This window comes from Mastigoproctus giganteus, chromosome 2 (genome assembly GCF_048544385.1).
Source record: "Mastigoproctus giganteus isolate SK-2022 chromosome 2, ASM4854438v1, whole genome shotgun sequence".
Lineage (NCBI taxonomy): Eukaryota > Metazoa > Arthropoda > Arachnida > Uropygi > Thelyphonidae > Mastigoproctus > Mastigoproctus giganteus.
This window is the reverse complement of record NC_143576.1, coordinates 159,037,168-159,059,447: the sequence shown is the minus strand read 5'-3', so window position 1 is coordinate 159,059,447 and position 22,280 is coordinate 159,037,168. Positions and strand designations below refer to the sequence as shown.

General features: G+C 38.4%; 1 protein-coding gene across 1 annotated transcript in view; it reads right to left on the bottom strand.

Annotated features, from left to right (window-relative positions):
- Positions 1-4,266: 4,266 nt before the first annotated feature.
- Positions 4,267-22,280, bottom strand: part of LOC150089697 (zinc finger protein 488-like) — a 64,872-nt gene continuing 46,858 nt past the window's right edge. The window contains exons 2-4 of the mRNA XM_090368741.1: positions 16,209-16,394; positions 14,737-14,971; positions 4,267-5,800 (exon numbers count right to left, since the gene is read on the bottom strand). Coding sequence (XP_090224867.1) covers positions 4,509-5,800; positions 14,737-14,971; positions 16,209-16,364 — 1,683 coding nt within the window. The 5' untranslated portion in view covers positions 16,365-16,394 and the 3' untranslated portion in view covers positions 4,267-4,508. The remainder of the gene's footprint in view (positions 5,801-14,736; positions 14,972-16,208; positions 16,395-22,280) is intronic.

Below are 22,280 nucleotides of genomic sequence, written 5' to 3'. Positions count from 1 at the left end.
CAACTCGTTCATGTGACAATTTTGCAAAGGTAATTTGGAGTGTGCCAAAATTTCTTGAGAGAATTCAGTACATGACAAAGTTACACTAAAAATGCAAACTTTTTAACGGAGAGGTCAGTTTACACTTACCCTTTACATGACCTGGAACGTTCCTTTCGTATCAACATCATGTGTTAGTACCAAACGATATAAAATAGGGAACAGGTACGTAGGGATGCCGTATATGTGCAGTTCACTGCGACAATGAGCAAGACGAAAGAAGATTTATGTGACTTCGAAGATTGTGTGGAAATCGGCAAGAGACCAGTCTGCATGAATATCTCTGAAACTGCAACTCTGCCTAAGTTTCAAGGACAACTATACCTCAGGTGCATCCAGGATGTCCAATCTCTACAACTCCCGTCGGACTGCCAACAAACCTTTTGGTATTCATCAAGCGTGTTATAGGCTCAATTATCGATGAGGTTCGAATGAAATAGCATTCATTCGAGCTGTTTCCGAACAAATTTTATTTGTTCGGAAACAGCTCGTTGATGCGAGAGGACAATGGAGGCAGACGAGGCTTGTGCAGGATAATAGGAATACTACAACCAGTCAACTAAAAACCGGAAGTATTTCAGAACACACAACTGGCCGTATCTTGTCACGGATTGGGTATCGGAGCAGACTGCTGAACTGGGTTCCAATCCTGTCAACAAAAAATAGTGGGCTCAGAACACTGAGCAGCGGAAGATTAGAAGCACTTTATCTGGTCTTACAAATCCCAGTTTCTGCTGTTTTGCAGTGATGGGAGGACTACAATATGAGAAAGTAGCGTGAATTCATGGACCCACTTTGCAAGGTGGGTCCATGGATATTCCCTACATTTTTACACCCTTATCACGAGCAATGCATTCTGATGGTAGTAGTAAAATAATGTGGGGAATGTTTTCGTGGTGCACTGGGCCACCTGATACCAGAGATCAAAGTTTGGATGCCATAGGTTATCTAGAAACTGTTTCCGACAGGTACTCCCTTCATGTTGCATTTTATTCGTGTGCAAGTGAGTTCTTACAACAGGATAATGCATCATACCACATGACTATAATTATATAGAACTGGTTCCAGGAACTTGAGAGTGAATTCAGCCTACTGCTGTGGTCTTTCCAATCGCGAGATCTCAGAACAACTGAGCACTTGGTATGAGGTAGGTGTACCTAATAAAATGGCCACTCAGTGTCATTCTGTAATTGTTAAATTTAGTGGAGAGTGTGTGGTGTTTCTTATACATATTTAGTAGAGTGAACTGGCTACATTCGTTTTATAACACGCATCGTGCATTTCTTTTTTATAGTGATTCAATAAAGAGTACCACGGAATCTTAATGGTTGAAAAATGAAGAAACTTCTACGCACATTACATTCACCTCTATGGATTATAATTTTAAGGTGGAGGTAAGTTGTTCCAGTTATTGAAGTAGAGAGAAAAGATTTAAAATAACAATTTTTTATATTAGTGAATTTAAGGTTAAATCATAAATGGAAAAATTAACCCAAGTAACACGTGTTACTTGCATTCGTTTTTTCACCATATCATACTTCTTATATGGAAAATTTTTAAAGCTGGTGGTACGCTTGTGTTGAGGTTTGGGAGATCAGAAACTTGCTGATACAGAGAGTAGAAGTAAAGAAGATAAATTTCGAAGAAATTGCCGTCTCCTCTCCTTTTTTTTTTTTTTTTAAGACAGTGCAGGAGTTATTTCATGGGCCGATTTACATGTTATGAGGACAGTTATGTTGTATGAGAAAAAGAAACTAGATGTTTTCCTTTCAGCGCAAAAATTTATTTATATCCAACTAATGCCTGAAAAGGATAAAAACTGTCATATTAGATCCACCCCTGAATTACCTCGTTAATCTGTGTGTATTGTGTTCTATGGTTGGTTTGCCTATTTTTGCTGGACACAGTTTCCGGGAGGGAAAGAAACTTTTCTGTCCTGATAGAGACTGAATTAGTCAGAGTGAAAAACAACACAGTGAGAAGCCATGAAAGTTCCTCACGTAATTGACAGGATTCAGACCCAGGCCATTTCCACGCTGTGAGGGGAAGATGGTGATTATAACCATTGTGCTATCGGCAAAAACCCTGAAAGGTATAACAAATCCTTGCTTTTCAGTTATCCTCCCAATCTCAATGCGCCTACTCAGCCCTTAAAAAATAATAAAATCCACAAAACTCTCACACTATCTTGAAACCTTCCATCTGTTTAAAGATCAGTATGGAATCCGTCAGTGTCAGTCTACTAGTGATAGTTTTATAATAACGGCGGATTCAAGAGGGCAGGAGATCGGGGCAATCATCCCTCCATCTGTATTCTGAAAATTGGAAAAAATACGGAGTTAAATTTAAATTATCTCTAATTTCTAACTGTTCATTTTATTTATTCTTTTCACGTCTGTATGTGTTTAAATAAGACAACGAACTCATTTCTTGATACTTGCCTTTATTTACTTTCGAACACACCGGAAGTGACGTGTAAAACAGACGGATATGTACAACATTTATATACCACCCATATTATGTACAGCATAAAGTACAACAGAATACAAATATACAATATGGAATAACGATGAAATGGATCACGTGCCATGGAGACTGCCGAAAGACTTATTTTTAAAACGCTTAAGATGATCGGATAATCTGCATTACATGCGAATTATACTTTAGCTGCCAATTCCACATTTCAACTGTTCCAGAAGTTTGCTTGTACATTCAGGCAGGCAAAATTAATCGCGTATTATTATTATTAATCTCATATTTATCTTATACAAGTGAAGCAACCGCTTCTCTAAGCCAATGTCTGTTCTGAGCGAGAGAGAGAGAAAAAAAATTACTTGATGGTACTCAATTACAGAAAACCGGCGCAGTGGGAAAAAGATGATTTGTAACAACATGGATCGCCAATAATTGGATGCACTCCCAAGCACATGATTTGTTATGAGAGTTTAAAGAGTGTTAAATTCGCTGTAGAGGACTTTCCCAAAATCCTATGGGAGTTTCCCGAATCGTACACTTTTTGGGGAAATTAGACAACCATGCATGTATCCAGTTGAGTAATTATTTAATTGAAGCGAAGTTTTCTCTCTTGCTACATGGGCAGAAATCCCAAATTGAAACACTAGGACAACCAATGGAGTTGAAAGTTATCATGGACAGTTGGGCGTCGAATCCCACACGTCTTATTCAAATAAAAATAGTTAAAAATACCGGAGCAAAAAAAAAGTAGGAACAGTGCCCAAAAGGAAAATAGATAGACAATGGGAAGTGGCATGTTTTGATTATCACCAGACTCAAGGGCTTTAGACTTCAGTAATATTTGTGGATCGAATTTTAAATCAAGATTCCCACATGATATCATTTCAGTTTTATGGGTGGGTGAATTAAATTTATGAAATTTAGTTTTAATTTCGTTTGATTTTTAAAATTATACAGCTTCAGTTCTTCTCGCTGTATTCATATTTTTCTTTTTCTAATAAATTGTCATTGCTTTTATTTTCTGTGCACCTTAAGTAAGAGAAAAAAAAATGTCGAAATAGTTTTTTTATTATTTACTTTTAATTACGTTTTTTGTAACTAGATGTCACTAGTGCTGAAAATGTGCAATTCAAATTGCTTTACTATACAGAATAGCCCATTTCTTTCATTAAAATTACATCGAGTTGCTTTATGAAATCTATTGTTGCCAGTAGATGGCAGCAGCGGTCTCCATGCATAAGAATACAATGACGTCAGAGATTAAATATGTCCGGGTATACGTAATTAACAATAATGTCACTATAAGAATAAAATCCTTTTTCTCAGAGTGACAAAGTGTTTAATTAATTCTCTTGGGTTTCCACTTTTGTCTATAGTGGAACTTTGTCTATAGCAATATGTATATAAACAATCATAAATGCTATAGAAAAATTAATAATTATAATTTTGTAGTAAATAAGATTTGTTACTTATTTTAAGTAAAATAATTAATATCTCGCTGTACTAACATAATGTGGTATCATCCAATAATTATTGGATAACATTACACTATCGGTAGATGGCGACACTTGTATTTCACTATCAGTTTTCACAAAAATTTTATGGTTAGATTTATAAAGTGATAGATTAATAAATGAAATTAATTCCACAGTCAGGATTCATTAAAAATTTTCAAGGGTTTAAATGGTTTTGGAAACTAACAAAGTAAAATATTAAAATACGGAATTTGTTTGCACCTGATGTTAATTTTTTTTCTCTCTCTCTCCCTCCTTTTCTTTCTTTCTGCCCTTCTATTTTCCCTATTTCCATCATTCTTTATTGGTATTCCCCGTATATGTCGCTCTTTATTCCTGACTTTTTTTTAGCCCTTCCACTGTAACATGCAATAAATTTCTCTAGTGCTAAATATTAGAATAACTATTGACAATACACAAACACATGTTGATATTTACAGTATCTTATGATCTATAACTACATCAGGAGAAGACCTGGCGTCATTGATGTGAGGTCATGTGCCTAGTGAGGTGATGACGTTCCCTGAAACTCTCGTGACAGATGTGGCACTTTAGTTTCTCTTCTCTTTTCTGTTTCACGGGGTCTGTTTCCTTTTTGTGGTGCGATCTCATGTGGTACACCAAGTCACTGGTCATTCGAAAGGTGGCGTTGCATTTTGCGCACCAGTTCTGTGTTGGAAATGAGATTGCTGCCAGAGATGGAGGCAGGAAAGACAACAGAGGAGATGGGAAAGGTTTGCTGGAGAAATTTTCCATTGGAGAGGGAAAAGGTTTGTTGTAATGTAGGTTGAGTCTTGTGTCACTCAGAGAAGATGGCATGATGGTCCTGCTCTCGAACCTCTCTCCGGCTGGATTATGCTTGAGTTCTTCAGCCAGTTTCACAGGGCTGATATGGTATGTTCCGTTGGTCGTTTTGGCTGTAGCAAAAGCACTGGATAAATCGCCTTGAACTGACAAAACTGGGTGAGGGATCGTCGATATTAAGGATGGCGACAGAGTAGCGCCGCCTGGAGGACTCGTTGTCACCGGAGGTATCGGATAGGGAAAGGAACCAAAACCGTTTGTGACATTTGGGAAGAGCACGTCTCCTGGTGAAAGGGTTGTCGGAAACAAGGTTGACACGGGATTAAAATGCGGAAGAGAAGGTACTGAGGAAGAAGATAACTTATCTACTTTCTTGAAAGCGCTGGCTCCATTTCTGTCAATGGTTGTGCTGTCCGTAGTGTCAGAAGATAGTCCGTTTCCGTGTTGGCTCTGAGCAGACGTGGTGAGATGGAATGCACTACTGGAAACGCCGGAGGTGAGTGGATTGAAAGCAATCTGCTTCTTGTTTTGAGAAGAGGACGAGGAATTCGTCGAACTGTCCACGTTCTTGTGTCGTTTTCCGTGTTTTTCAGCCTCTTCTCCCTCCGCCCTCCTCTTTTCGTTTTCTCGGGTCCCATTCGTATCTTCTGCTTCACGGGGATTCAGCAGTGCCAAGGATGCGATCTCCTTAGCGTGGGACCTCTCCGTCGAAGAAGAGCCAGCCTTCTTTCTGGGAGGTGGGTCTGTTTCGGTACTGTCATCCATTTCGGTTAGAGAGGCGATATCGAACCCTTTGACGCGACTTCCGTTTTTTCCATTCTTTATTTCGTGTCGTTCTACGACAACAGGCCCCGTTAGCAGACTCGAGACTGTCCCTCGCTTTTCGCAGCGATACATAAGGTGGGAGATCACTGGGTAAGGATGCCGGAACAGTTCGCTGCACAGAATACAGAAATATCTCTTCGACCCTGTGTAAAAAGAAAAAAAAAATATTATAATGGAGGAAGAAGGTTTAACTGCAATTAGTAAGAGAGATGCAAACAGAAGATGGAAGAAAGGAAAATAAACACACTGAGAGTTTCAAAGAGTAATTAAAATTTTAACTGCTTTAATATTTGCTTATAATATTTCGAATACAATAATTTCCCTCCAGTGGTATTAGTATGCCCAATTGGACGTTTTCTGCACCTGCCAATAAAATTAAATAAATTTTTAATTACTGAAGATCGGCCACCCAATTCTGCCCTGAAATACCAAACTGGCCGCCTCGGCTAGCTTTGAATGAGGGGAATTATTTCGGTCATCTAAAACAGTCTTTATATACCTTTTCTTTCTTTTATTTTTGAAAAGTATCCCCCTTTTTTTCAAAAAAAAAATGTTTAAAAACTTTAAAAAAGCTAATTATAACTGGCTGGTCGAAGAAAAAAGTATTGCCTATATACAATAAACTTGCCATCGTACTTAAGATTATGCTAACAGGATAAATCCCATTTTTTCTTTATACAAATATCAGTGAACAGCGATCGATAAAATTACAAGAAAAAAATTAAAATTAATTTACTGCGAAGTTCGAGTTTTTTTGAATGAGTTCAAAATTTTAAAATCTAGGGTTTTAAACTGGCGCTGGCCACAATTAAATCAGTTTCTGGAGATATACGATTCCTTCATTTCTTTTTTTCAATTCCATCAAAGCAGAAAAATTAGCCTCACATAAATAGGTTGATGCTAATGAGTGGTGTTCTGCGTGGCCATATTGCTCAGTTGTATATATTTACTCTATTTGCTGCCACAAAACGGAAAATATCGCCAAATCCCATGAGTTGCATCTTCACACATTGCCAGTCGAAAGTTCAAAGATTTTTGCTTGTGTAACAGCATTATATTATACAATTTTGAACGCTGACAACTTATCACAAGTACGTAGGAATTTTCCTCCATTACTCTCCCCCCCCCTTATTTGAGTGTTTTAAAAGTTGTAAAAATAATAAAGCGCTGAAAAACTAAACACAAAATTTCAGTTGTCTTAACGTACCCTTTCCCCAACTGAGACTGTTCTCGCTTACCCATAAGGGTACGGTACAGCCAGTTGAAAAATACTGATCTAGACCAGACTCTTCGTAGGTAAACCCCCCGAAATCCAATCTTCTGTTGGTCCCTAAGTTTTCATATTTGTGTCCTCTGGTTGTTTAATAGTTTTTATTTACAACCCCTGTTTTTCAAATCCCTCTCCTCCCTGCGAAGATGCCTAGTTTCCGAATTCTGTAGCTCCCAATTCGTATTCCTTTCCATTAGGGGCAAACAATTTGTGTTCTCGCCAGAAGAATCACCTGACTTTTTGCTCTTTCAGAAGCTGTCAGTTGCAGGCTCCGAAAAAGTGATAAGTGTTTGCCATTTCATTTACATAATTGTTATTTTATATTGTACTTTATACGTAGTCTTATAGTTATTGTTACGCTGGTTATTTTTAATTTAGATAAAGAGTTTTTGTAGATTGCTATTTAACATACGTAAAACCGTTATTTCGTTCGAATCTTGCAGCCATTGTTTTTGTATAGAATAGTAGGGAATTCAAATTTTTAATTATGGTAACTAGGCAGCTGTAACGTATAATTATATAGCGTAATACGCATCACTGCATTTAGGATTCTATTAGATAGCGCAGTATTGACAATTAATTAATTAAAAATATCATGCCTCAGACTAGAGCAGCAAAGCAACGGGCACAAAGTGACAGGAGTGCTGTGACTCGGGGAAGTTGGTGGCAATTCTCCAACGCATCACAGCCTAAAAAAATGTGAAACTTGTGAAATGTTTGCTGAACTCTCTGGAACAGAACATAATCTAGCCAAGGAGGATGTCTTTGTGTGTGCCAGGTGCAGAGAGTGTCTAGAAATTAGGCATCAACTCAGCGTTCTACTGGGCGTCTATGAGAGCTTGAGGTGTAGGGTAGATGCCCTCGAAGAAATTAATATGAAGGGCCCGTCAAGCTCTCAGCTGCCCAACTCAACGCCAGAGCTCACTCCTGGGCATCAGGCAACACAGCGGCAATCTCCAAGGCAGAATGCGCTGGTCCCAAAGGAACTAGTTATTGTTGGTGACTCTATTGTCAGGGAGACAGAGAATATATTGTGTAAAAAGGATAGATGGAACAGGACCAGGGTATGTCTGCCAGGGGCAAAAGTTGATGAGGTTGTAAAGCATATATCATCTTTTAAGGGCACAAAAGGTGATATTGTGGTACACGTTGGCACCAATGACATTAAGAGTAGGAGATCTGCAGATTTACTTAACAAGTACAGGTCAATTACATTGCAAAGTACATTGCAAAAAAGTCGTCAGTCAGGATTAAATTTGAAAATGTCTGCAATTCTGCCCAGACACGATAGGAGGGAATACATAATGACAGCCTAGTCAATCAATTCGGCCCTGGAGGGAATGTGAAAGGCTCAAGGGGTAGAATTTTTTTCAGCGTGATCTGTGCTTGTTAACAGGAGAGACTGCTTCTACAGGGATGGGATACACTTAAATAGAAAGAGTGCAAGAATATTTGCTGATGCTATCGAGGCAGTGTTAGGTGGGTCGGAAAACTGCTGCTTGGGGGGATTCACAGACTAAAAGGTTAAAAGTAGCCGCAGGCAGAGGCGATTCTTGCACAACTTCTATTAGAATAAATAGCGAGGGGTGCTGGGGGTTTCAGGGACTGATGGCAATCATCGTGAAACAAGTGGGTACATGGGATGTGTTAGAACTAATAATAAGGATAGGTACATGTATACTAATGCTAGAAGTACAGTAAATAAATTTGATGAATTTGAAATGTTGGTCAAGACATGAAAGGCGGATATTGTTGGGATAGCAGAGACGTGGTGTCACACAGATATAAGGAATGCTGAATTGGAATTTGCAGAGTGCAATGTGTACAGAAATGATAGAGAGGATAGGAAGAGAGGAGGTGTAATGCTGTTAATTAAGAAAAACATAAAATCAAAAGAAGTGCATCCAGTTGATATAGATGAACAGTGCACTGTTGAGCCAGTTTGGTGTGACATAAGCACTGCGAGAGCAAAAATAAGAGTGTTATAGGCCGAATGAGTACAATGAACAATTGTACAGAGAAATAGAGTGGTCTACTAAATCTGAATGTCTTATTATGGGGGATTTTAACTTCCCAGATATTGACTGGAACCTGTGGGTTGGTCACTCACACACTAGCAAGGCTTGTGTAGATTTATTGGATGATTGTTTTCTGCAACAGCATGTTCGAGAGGCAACCAGAGAAAGTAATACTCTTGATCTGGTTATCAGCAGTGATCATTCGTGTATTAAGAATTTGTAGATAAAGGAACCACTAGGTGGCAGTGATCACAGTGTACTGATGTGGGATTTACTTAAAGATATGATTACCATCAGGGGTAAAGGAAAGGATTTTTGCTTCCGTAAAGGTGACTACAGTGGTCTCAGACAGTTTTTAAATTCTGTACAGTGGGACCAACTGATGATGTTACCAACTGCAAATTCAAAATGGGAAGCATTCAAAGAATTAATCGTGGATGCTACTAAAAGTTTCATATCTATTAAGAAATATTGTTCAAGGTTTAGGCCTAAATAAATGGTTGTTAAATGAACTAATGAGACTCGTGACAGAGAAGAAAAATGCATGGGATGATTATAAATTATCAAGCGACTCAGAAGCCTATGGCAGATATAATCTAGCCTGTAATCAAGTCACAAAGGAGGTTAGGCAGGCGAAGGCGGATTATGAGACATATTTGGCAAAAGATGCTAAGAAAAACAGCAAGGATTTCTTTACTTATATAGACTCTAAAAGGAAGGGGATGAATCTGATTGGTCCACTTGATATTGATGGTTCGACTGTTGAGGATCCTGCTCAGGTAGCTAACAAACTAAATGAATATTTTGCATCTACATTCACACATGAGGAGTTATTAAGATTTGAAAATGGCAGAAGATTATCAAATTGTGGCAGGGTGCTTAATGATTTTGTAATAACTGAGAGCAAAGTGGAGAAGAAATTTTTGAAGTTAAACATAAGAAAGGCACCTGGGGTGGATGGGATCTATCCAGTTATATTAAAGGAGGCGGCAAAGCAACTAAGCAAACCCTTAGTCATAACTATGAGAGCATCCTTGGACTCAGGGGAGGTTCCCACGGACTGGAGATATGCAAATGTATCACAAATTCACAAAGGGTAACGAGTAATTACACACCAGTTAGTTTAACTTCTGTTCCAGGGAAATTAATGGAGGCACTGGTTAAAGATGCATTGCAGGATCATCTAGACAAGACTGCAGCAATAATTCAGAAACAGCATGGGTTTGTTAAGGGAAAGTCTTGTCTAACAAATTTGATAGGATATTTTGATGTGGTTACAAAGGAACTGGATGCAAAAAATAATTTTGATATCATATATTTGGATTTCAGGAAAGCTTTTGACACTGTTGCGCATGGAAGACTATTGTACAAATTGGAGCAGAATGGTATTAAGGGTAAGTTGCTACAATGGATAAAAGGATGGTTGAGTGGGAGAAGACCGTGTGTGGTAATCAATGTGTGCTGCTCTTCTTGGACTAATGTTATTAGTGGGGTCCCACAAGGTTCGGTGTTAAGTCCTCTGTTGTTTTATATATTTATCAATGATATTGATGAAGGTATATCAGGAGTAGTGTTGAAGTTTGCAGATGATACAAAGGTTGGTAGGGTTGTTAATGGCAGTGTGGGAGGATGGGCTAAGAAGTGGCAACTGAAGTCTAACCTTGACAAATGCAAAGTACTGCATATGGGTAGAAGTAACCCCAGAGAAACGTACCAACTGCGTGGTACTACACTTAAGGTGGTAGAAAATGAAAAAGACCTGGGAGTAATTGTGCAGTCAGATATGAAGTTTTCTGAGCAATGCTGCCAGGGCAGGTCATGGGGTTTTGTTAATGATATATAGGAATTTTTCTAGTAGGGAAAAGGAGGTGATTGTGCTTCTGTATAAGGCAATGGTCAGGCAACGCCTTGAGTACTGCGTTCAGGTCTGGAGGACTCATTTTAGGATGGATGTAGATTTGCTTGAGCGTGTACAGAGAAGGGATCCTCTTACCAAGAGAGGCTTCAGTTCTGCAAATTGCAGTGGCTGGAGACTAGGCACCTGCGTGGTGATCTGATTGAGGTGTATTACGCCTTGAATGGGTTGAACACGCTGAATTCTGATGGGATCCTTCCACTTGTTCAGATTACGAACCTAAGGGGGCATAAATTCAAATTAAGAAAAGACAGATGTAGAATAGATGTGCGGAAATTTGCTTTTAGCCAGCGGGTGGTTAATTGCTGGAACAAACTCCCATCTGTCGTTGTGAAAGTTGATAGGTTAAATAAATTTAAGGAGGAACTGGTGTGATTTTTTATTTATTTTTTATATTTGGCTGATGCTGCATAAGCTCATACACTTGCTTTTTTGCATCACATGCCACTACTACTATCTTTCTTTCTTTAGATACAACTTCCAGACCTGAACACAGTAATCGAAATGTGAACCAAAATTTTATTTGTATAAAGGAGCTGCACTGTGCTGCCACTTTATTAGGTACACCCCTGCTGTATACATAAATGGTTTGTCCCATAACCTTGCAAGTCACATGACCACAGGTGTGGATATAAATGCAGCAGAACAACCTTTATAGTATCAGTTAAGCGTGCAAACCGTAGCGTACAAAGAATGGGGGAAAGGAGTGATCTAACGGGCTTCGAACGTGGCATGGTAGTAGGTGCAAGATGTGATATACAAAGCATCTCTGAAACGGCAGTTCTCCTGAACTATTCGCGCACCACAGTTTCAAGGGTGTATCGAGAATGGTGCAACGAACAGAAAACATCCTCTCACGGCACTCCTGTGGAAGAAAATCGCTTGTTGATGAGAGAGAGAGAGAGAGAGAGAGGTCAGAGGAGGAGGATGATGGCTAGAATTGTGCAAGCAAACAGACGGACCACAATGCCGCACATTACCTCAGAATACAACCTTGGTGCGCAGAACAAAATATCGCAACGGACGACTAGTTGCACTTTGTCGCGAATGGGCTCCAACAGCCGACGGCCACATCGCATACCTTAGTTATCAATGAAGAACAAGAGAGCACGCCTCCTGTGGGCACAGCAATACCAGCACTGGACTATCGAGGATTGGAAAACAGTTGCTTGGTCTGACGAGTCGAAGTTCCTGGTGCATCATGTTGATGGAAGGCTCAGAATTTGGCGAAAACAACATGAATCCATGAACCCGTCATATCTGACGACTACTGTGTTATGGTGTGGGGAATGTTTTATTGACACACGTTGGATCCATTGATAACCATAGATTCACGTCTGAATGCCACATCGTACCTAAACATCATTGCTGACCAAGTGCATCCGTTCATGTTGACAGTTTATCCTCAGTCAGATGGTTACTTCCAGCAGGATAATGCGCCGGTGTACAAAGCCCGAATCACTATGGAATGGTTCCAGGAACATGGCAATGACTTTTCTTTGCTGCAGTGGCCCGCTCATTCCACGGATCTCAATCCTATTGAACATCTTTGGGATGAGCTGGAAAGGGCTGTTCGATGCAGGCCTACACCTCCGTCGAATCTGAAGGAACTGCGTGACACACTCATGTCTGCATGGTACTCCATTCCTGCACAGCATTTTCAGCATCTTGTTCAATCCATGCCTGGATGAATTCAGGCTGTTTTGAAGGCTAAAGTAGGCTCAACACGCTACTAGGTTGGTGTACCTAATAAAGTGGCAGCACAGTGTATAACCTCTCTACTCCTAAATGCAAAGATAGTGCATCAATGCCACGCACGTCTTCCCTGACTACCTGTTTGTACTAGGTGCCAACTTTTATGTCTCCTTATATCAAGACACCCAAGTCTCTTTCCTCATATTAGTGAAAAAGTTATTCTCGGGTTATTTCCAAAATGTGTAATGGCAGAGCTAGCGCATAAGTGCCATTTCTCTGACCATTAATTACCCTTCCGGTCTTCATATCATCTGCAAATTTTCAACACCATGTCCTTTATTGTCTCGTCGATCTCATTGAAGAAAATCAAAAACAAGAGTGGTCCCAGCACCCAACGTTTGAAGATCCACTTACAACCCAGGCCCGCTCTGATGAATTAATGATAAAAAAAAAATAATAATGATACTAGCCAACGAATTTAACCTTTTTTTTCTCATAATAAATCATGTTATACCTATACATTTTATAGCTAAACGCTAATATGGCATTAATATTTTTCTATCAAATCTAGCGTTCGAGAAAATATTTTTGATTTAGAGACAGAGGGCTTAAACGATATACATGTGATTGCTAAAAGTTGATACACAGTTTTGATGGATCAAGTTCTATTGATAACTTAAGGCAGTTTATGTGGCAGTAGAAGGCCGTTCTGACTGCGAAACAACAAGATGTATGTTGTCACTAACCTATCCTCATTGAGGGAAGAAGGAGGAATGATTTTGGTTTCTTCCATTGGACCGTTTGTCATACATCGTTGCATGATGGCGGTGTCTTATCACATTGAATCCTGGCTCAGAGTCAGACGGTCGTGGTGAGGGTCGGTGCAGCCATCTCAAAGAAGAAATGAGTGATTGGGACATGGGATCTGTAAAGCCGAGGACATTTTCTATAAAGTAGATCGATAGCAAATTTCAGGAGATCGATGATCCATCATCGCTCATCGGGGGTCGTTATCGACAAAGGAGTCCAGTAGGCGGAGGCAGGAATGTAGTGAACAGATTGTTGGTAATGCTCTTATCCGATTCCAGAATAAAAGGCGTATGATGAGGCTGAGCTTTGAAACCAATTTTTTTATGTAATTGTCAAATACTTCATGGGATGATGGTTAAGTTGAAGTAAAGAATAGCCCTTCAGAATTAGTTTTTGATTCCAGCCAGCTCTGGTCTTTTAGCTAATAATGCAGCATGAATTTTGGCCTTTGCACAATGTTGTGCAAAGTGCCCATGGAAATACAGATATTTCCATGGGCACTGTTCTTCTGAATTGGCTTCTATAATTCCCGCTCTCTCTTTCAAAACAGTCCGAACACGTGCCACCACCAGCCAACATCCGTTTACTGTCCAATTTCAAACTCACAGAACCAACTTTTCATCTTCTTCGTTTATTCATTCAACTGCCGTTTTTTTAGAACAACTTTTGATCTTCTTCGTTTATTCATTCAACTGCCGTTTTTTGGAACAACCTTCCTTCATACGTATTTCCTGAAAATTAGTCTACAGAAGTTCAAGTCCAATGTCAACAAGTATCTTCCTTCGTCTTAACCTCCAACCCAAGCACGGTACTAAGTACTATAGGTTCCAATACCTCTCGTGTTTGGGGTTTACATAAAAAAAAAAAAAAAAAATCATACACTGGCAAGATATATCCTTAGATGTTGATGCGCTGTAACAAGAATGGTATAGCAGTTACGATCGCTACCCTTCCAAACTGGGCGGAAGAAGCCTGGGTTAGAATCCCGACAAGGCAAGAAATTCTTGTGAGTCCTTGTTTTACATCGTGGCCGAGTTAGTCTGTTTCAGAGAGAATCACTTGGCTTTTTTCAACAGAAATTTGGTTTCCTTCTTCCATCACAATAGATCAACCGAAATTTGAGGACTATAACACCACATAGTCTTAATGCCTTAGCCGCAAAAATAATACAAATAAACAGATCCATATTTAATACTGAATTTCATTTTTATGTGGCAATCGGATCATTCTGTGTATCCTCCAACTCTTTATGAGAGGCATATAAAGTACACTTATAAAACCTGTAAAACTATTTTTTTACCAAAAGTACATAGCCATAATCACAAGCAGATCATCTAAACTGTTCATTACACAAAACAAAAAACAGCTTACCTCCTTCCACACCGGTAGACGGCACCATCGGTAACCTTAAAATGTCCATCAATTCCTTGCCAAACCAAGATAATAGCTCCTCGTTGGCTGTTATTTCTCTCACTGCTCTGTAGTACAGCTGACCAGACTTTGCAACAAGTTCCAGGTTTTGTTCTTCGCTGCTACGAGCAGACTGGATATGCAGCATCCAGTTGATTCCTCTGGACAACCCTCGAGGGTTTTCTCTGGGATTTACCTGAAAAAATAGCCCAAGAAATTCTTAATCACAGCATAACAATATAAGAATTTATGAACTAAATTATAATGGGAATGATGAAAATATATAAAGACATGGAAAAGATCAGAGGCGATTCTGTCATCGTGAATAGAGGAAATTTTCTGGAATGAAACGTTACTTAACTCATCGAAAATGTTTCGCTAGTTTTGAACAATGCAGACATGGATCACACGGATCTAAGCTGACAGACATGCGAACATCATCATATGAATCTGATTATGTATCTTTCTTTTCAAATTCTTCCAAAAATTGGGCCCCGCTTGTATTTTATACAAATGAAAGACATAAAATTAATGATGTCCAAATAGTGTGATTGAACTCCAGTTCACTGATTTTGACAGCAGTAGCTGCATTTACAGATATTCTATCTGGCTCCAAAAGGGCTATGAAGTTTGCAGTATGAAAATTCACAAGTGTGTTATCGATACTCAATTTAGGACCATAAAGAGGCAAGGTGTGTTAAGGGAAAACGTGGGCACCACAGAATAGCACGTTTCGCCTAGGTGATATAATCTTTGTTAGAGGGTTGTGTGTATGTGGTACAAGATGGGAGGTCAGACTACGTAGACCAATTAAGAAAATCATTTCATTCCTAAATGCTCGATCTGCCTGTTTGTAGGATGGAAAAACCCGAGTTTCCAGGAATAAACTTTGTTACCGTCATTCGAGAGTAACTAACTAACTGGGCCGCTGTGTGAAAAATGTCCACAAAAGTTCCTCTTTTATTTTACGGGATTCAAACCCACCTTTTTTCCAAACAGTGTGAAAATATGGTGATCATAATCACTGTGCTACGTGCGAGGACACCCTCGCAAGTAGCAAATGAACTGCATCTTGCTGAAATCGTACACCCACAGCGTTGCTGACACATTGCTCGTTAAAGATGACAGCCAGCCTTACAAATCCAGTTGACTATAGAATTTTTAGTGAATTTTTAGTTTAAAACAATAAGATGCCGTGGTCTGCATATATAAATTAGCGCAATGAACCAGTCATTTAATTTTGTTGATTAAAATTCAATATGAAAAGAGAAACAAAAATGAATAATTTTACGAGGGACGCTGAAAAAATTTTGTAACCCGGAATATAAACATTTAAATATGTGAATAATAACAGCTACATTCTGTCCGTAATACATGAATTTTTTTCATATATTAGGGTTTCAATTTTTAAATGGAAATAAAAACGTACTGACCTTTAGAACTTGGCGAGAAGAGGGAAGGTGATCCACGCATCGCCAGGTCAAAAGAGCTAAGGGATCCATCGAACTTGCGGAGATTGGAATAGGTCCTATTAGCGTTCCACTTGGTACGGACTCTTGAGTTACCACAGCAACAATCGATTCTCCCATCTCCTGGCAGGTGGCGCTGTCCTCAACTGCCTAGTGTTTAAAAACAAATGCGTATATTTCACATATAGTTAACGGGTATCATATATCAATATACATTAAGGTAAATTGTATTCTGTAGTTATTTCCACAGATGGATACGTTCCAGTGTTGGTGGGAGTATTTGTACTCCTGGAGGATTCAGCTTCTTATTTTTTCGCTCTCATTTTCCACATTTATAGTCTGCACTTTCTATTCCAGGTTTTGGGGTATTTCGTGTATAACATTGGTTAGAAATGGGGTAGGTTCGAAATAGCCGTGTCGATTACAGATTCCTGAGACCTTTCGATTCGGTGAACATTCTTGGATGCCACCCACTTTCAAGTTTCTCATACAACAGTCATTTGTTTACGTATTCGAGCATGAACTTGTATTGTGAGGTCTTCATTTGAAGTCATCATTCAACGACACAGTTTTCCTTGTTCTGCTTATATATGATAAGCCACAGTGAAAGAGTATCTGATGGGGTGGTCGTATATGGGAATGGTAGAAAAGTTGCTTTTCTGTGATTTATATTTTGGCCAGATTTTTTTGGGAGGGGACACTGCTGAAGTAATTTTTAATGCTGAAAAAGGTCACGATCAGTGAGATCATATTAAGAATATTTCACTCCATATTAATTCTACGTTTAAAAAGGTGTTTTTATCAGGATTCTCTTAGTACAAGCATGTTCATATCAATTGTTTTGATTGATCAAAACAATTGATATGAAAATCAAATGGATTTACTCGTAGTTTGTAACTTTAAACTAACCCTACTATTTTATCTTACACTTTTTTACACTTTGTTTTGAGTTTTGTAACCGCATAATTGACTTGTAATCGATCGCTAGCATATTTGCTATTCAGGAGAAACAATGACCTCGAAACGAATATTTAAATAAGTTCAGTAACTGTATCCCTGAAATTGAACGCAATATATTTCAGGGATTTTGATTTTTTTTAATTGATAACTTTCTGTAACTACTTTTAACTTAATTATTTTTATACAGCTGTCATAACTTATGAAATTTAATGATGATACTTTGTATATAACTGGATATTTATTTATATAATAAATAAATATCCAGAGATATGAGTATGTGTGAAAATTTTCAGACTGTTATTAAATCTGAAATGGGTCATCAATATCCAGTGGAACAATCTGATTCATCCCTTTCCTTCTAGAGTTTACATTGGTAAACTCAAAAACAGCAAAGAGTTCTTTGCTGTTTTTCTTTGCATCCTTTGCCAAAGATCTCTCATAATCTGCCTTTGCCTGCCTAATCTCCTTTGTGACTTGGTTACAGACCAGCTTATATCTATCATAAGCTTCCGTGTCACGTGTTAATTTGTAAGTATCCCATGCATTTTTCTTCTCTGCCATATGTCTCATTAGTTCATCTGACATCCATTTAGGCCTAAACCTTGAACAATATTTCTTAGTTGGTATGTAAAGCCTAGTAGCTTCCAAGATTAATTCTTTGAATGCCTCCCATTTTGGTAACATCATCAGTTCGTCCCACCGTATAGAATTAATTTAAATACTGTCTCAGACCACCGTAATCACCTTTACGAAAGCAAAAACCCTTCCCTTTACCCCTAATGGTAGTTACCTCTTTGAGTAAATCCCACTTCAGTACATTGTAATCAACTGCCACCTAGTGGTTCCTTTATCTGCAGATTCTTAATGCATGAAGAATCGCTACTGATAATCAGATCAAGAGTATTACTTCTTGGCGCCTCCGTAGCCAGGTGGGCAGGAGCAGTAGTGCGTAGCACACGCTTCTTGATTAGACCAGGGTTCGAGCCCGTGATCACCAAATACGGAGGATGCGGAAAGGTCAAGGAATGACCACCGCATATCCCCGGAGCAATATGGCCTTAGTTGCTAATGCTCCTAAAAACTAAATAAACAAACAAACAAACAAACAAACAGTATTACTCCCTCTAGTTGCCTCCCGAACATGCTGATGTAGAAAACAACCATCCAATAAATTCACAGAAGCCTAGCTAGTGTGTGAGTGACCAACCCACAAATTCCAGTCAATATCCGGGAAATTAAAATCTCCCATTATAAGACTCTCTGATTTACTGGCCCACTCTATTTCCCCGTACAGTTTCTTATTATACTCATCAGAGTCATTAGGCCTATAGCACACTCCTACTCTCAATTTTGATCTCCCAATGCTTATGTCACATCAAACTGACTCGCCTCGACACTGCACTGTCCAGCGATGTCGACTGGCTTCACTTCCTTGGATTTTATGTGTTTCTTAACTAATAGCATAACCCCTCCTCCCTTCCTATCCTTTCTGTAGACATTGCACTCCCCAAATTCCATTTCTGCATTCCTTATATCTATGTGACACCACGTCTCTGATATCCCAACAATATCTGCCTTTTGATGTTTTGAGCAATACCTCAAATTCATCAAATTTATTTACCAAACTCCTAGCATTGATGTAGACGCAAGTATACATGCACCTGTTCTTTTTCTTAGTTACCCTAACACAACCCATGTATTTACTTGTACCGCAATGACTTCCAACAGTCTCTGAAATATCCTGCATCTTGTTTTCCAGGCTGCGGCTCATTCCAATAGAAGCGGTGCAAGAATCACTTTCACCTCAAATGGTTCGACATGTATTTTTAAAACAGCCAAATAGAAAAGTTCACGAATACCTATTGTTGAAATTAAGTTGCTACATGTGGACGGACGCACGCACGCATTGGTATTCCTTTTAAGCCATGCTGAAATGATAAGAAGCAACTAGAGCTAACTAGGCCAAGGTGTGAGAAAAGCTAATCCTGTCGATGTGCATTGGAAATAAGCTGGATGTTGTTCCATAGTCTTCATTGGCTGTCTTAAATTATCCGATACATTTCTTCTTTTAGAAAATACAACCACTTAAGTAAGCCGCTGACTATATGCGTGTTGATGATGTAGTAGTCGTTCTTGCATAGTTGACGTAATGAGTTCTATAACTGAGTAAGTAGGGGTTTCGAAACAAATTAATTCATTATACTTTTGTGATGAGTTAAAACGCTTCAAAATTGCAATTTTGAGCGATGATTTTGAGCTGATAAATATATCATGGTTTCTGTACCAGGTGGAGTGCTCAGATATCCACAATGATTCATATTCCTGCTCGATTTCATGTAGGGTAAAATATACGATTAGCTTTCGTATATATTTTTTTTAATTTCCGTTTACATAATAAACTCTTCAAAGAAATCTTTTAATAATTTACATAATTATAATTAACTATTATATTTATTATAATCTCCATTTTCAGACTAAACCATTTTTAAGGTGCAGTAATTCGTTTTTTTTTTTTTTTGTGGTCTGAGGAAATTCTCAGTAAATTGCTGAGAAGAGAGCTTGTCAACGAGTTATCAGTATGTATTATACAAATTGCCATTACCTTTTGAATTACAAAAACACGTATAACAAAATAAGTTCAAAGAATTCGGTGAAATAAAATACACAACTGTAGAAATTTTTGCGATTAAAATTCAGAGATGAAGTCTTGATTAAATAAATCGCAGAAAACTGTAAACCGTAACTACAGTTATAAAATATTAAAAGAAAAAGTTTCAATATCCTAAATTATACTAAGACGATACCAAGATAATACCACGTTAATAAGCTTAGAAATTCCTTTAAAATTAATACAAGTAATAACAGCATTTATCTGAAAAGAGTAAGCCCTGCGTGCAAACAGATTGGCGAGAGTCTTGTTCTGTTCAACACGTCAAATTTCTCTTGATTAGCCTTCGGTTTATTTATTTTAAACAGCGATAAGTTTATAGAAGCGCAGTTTAAATCCGTTATGGACAATAATTCAGGATTATCCTTCGCATCACTTAAGAGCTTAAATAAAATTCCTAAGAGATGAGAAGAGCGCATCTTTCATGTATATCCTACAACGATTAACGTGGTCAGGATAAATAACATAATGGTACAGTCAACGTACATGAGTTCATATTTTTTTGAACTGATACTGTTTAAATTAACAAGAAAGGAGACATTTGGATCAACTGGATGTTCTAATTTTCTCCTCTTTGCAAACTAAGCTTCGGAAATTAAATTAAGCGGACGGACTTTCCACTAAAGGACATCGATAACGTGGTGTCCAAAGGAATAGTGAGAATTAAGATGCTGAATATCCTTAATGCATTAAATTTTGTTTCAAAAATTAACAAATAATATGAGAAAAGTGAAGTCTTGCAGTTGTTTCTTTCGAATAATGTGCAGAGTTAGGCTTAAGATTGTCGTGGAGGTCTTTTTATTTATTCTCTGAAACTGGTTAAGCAAATTTTTCTGTTAATCTTCCATTTCATTTACTATATTATTTACAGTAGTTGTTTTCTTATGTCTATGTTTTTCTTTCGATCTACTCTTGTTATACCCAGAAGGGGTCATCTTTTATCAAGGTTTAAAATTAATTCCTGAGATATGGCGCCCTCGGGGGTAGCAAGTGGATATAATGATCGTCCACTCCACACCAGATGCGAAATTCCACAGTTCGAATCCTTTCAATGACAAGAGAAATTTTTATAGATGTTTTTAACAACGTGGCTGAGTTAATAGGCTTCAGACGAATATTAAATTGATTTTTCTCCCCGAAACGGGTTTTTCATCTATCAAATAAGGAAATCGACCATACAATAGTGGTATCTACTTGGAGATAGTGTGCAGTTGCTGGGTTGATTATTTATATAACGGACTATAAGTAACTCAGATTTCTCTGTGATGTATCATGATCGAAACCTAGTAATCTGATGGATGCTCTTGTTGTTCTACGCTCCGGTAAAAGACTTTTGGCGGCTTTTGTGAGAAAGTGACCCTTGGCGACATAAAGGTATTGTTCTTATGTAACATTTAAAAAATAAAAATGGCCCAAATAGGTAATATTTTAACTACAGCCGAGGCCAGACGCTGCCCGATCGGTAGGGCAAAGAGAGATTCATTTATCTACTTTAACTTTAATGGCCCTGGCTTTTGCATTTACTTAATCTGAAGAGTAGTGCTCGCCATGCAAACCACAAGCAATGTAATATCTCTTTCCCTCCCTCCTCAATATTCCCCTTAAATCTCAACCATCCCACATCTTTCCTTCATCTCTATCGTTACTATTTCTTTTCTTCCATTAATAATCATATACAGACTGACATGTTTGTTTGGTGGAGGTTATGGACCTATCAGAGCTCTTTTGTTGACTGGGGTTTCAGTGTGGATCTCACATCCGCTGATGCTTTCAAAGAAATTAGTCGCGCCCTCATCATTCAGCCCCCTCTGTTGTGCGTGTGCCGGAACAAAGGATACTGCGGGAACCCTACTTGGAGGAACATGATAGCTCTATATGACAGTGTGTGTGGTGTAGGGTATATCATTGAGTACCGAATATATAATGGAGGAAACATCTCGCACGGTATTACCATGATTTTCTCTTTGATTAGAGTTGCTTTTAGTCGTGACATATTCAGCTATAAAGAACATGTTCGTGTTCTTGATCGCGCTGTATTCCCCCAATGTATTTGTTCTTTTTCTATATATTTTAATATATATGAGACACTTATTAATTATGTTACTTATATTTTTGGCATAAATATGCCTTCGTGACAGGTTGAAAATATGAAGCGTGTGAAAATGATAGACAACAATGTGCTTTTATTTTTTAAAATCAGATCCTGCGGTACTGCGATTTTGATTATTTTTGTTCTTTCTCTCCCCAGTTCATCAGCTTTTCCCTGGGTTAACGACGAGAATCCGTGAACTGCTTAAGAAAGAAAAAAAAAAAGGCAAAATACACACGTTTCATCACACATCGTATAAACTCCAGTGGTGTGCCGTTCATTGACAGATGAAACAAAACCTTCCCCCCTTACTTTTTTG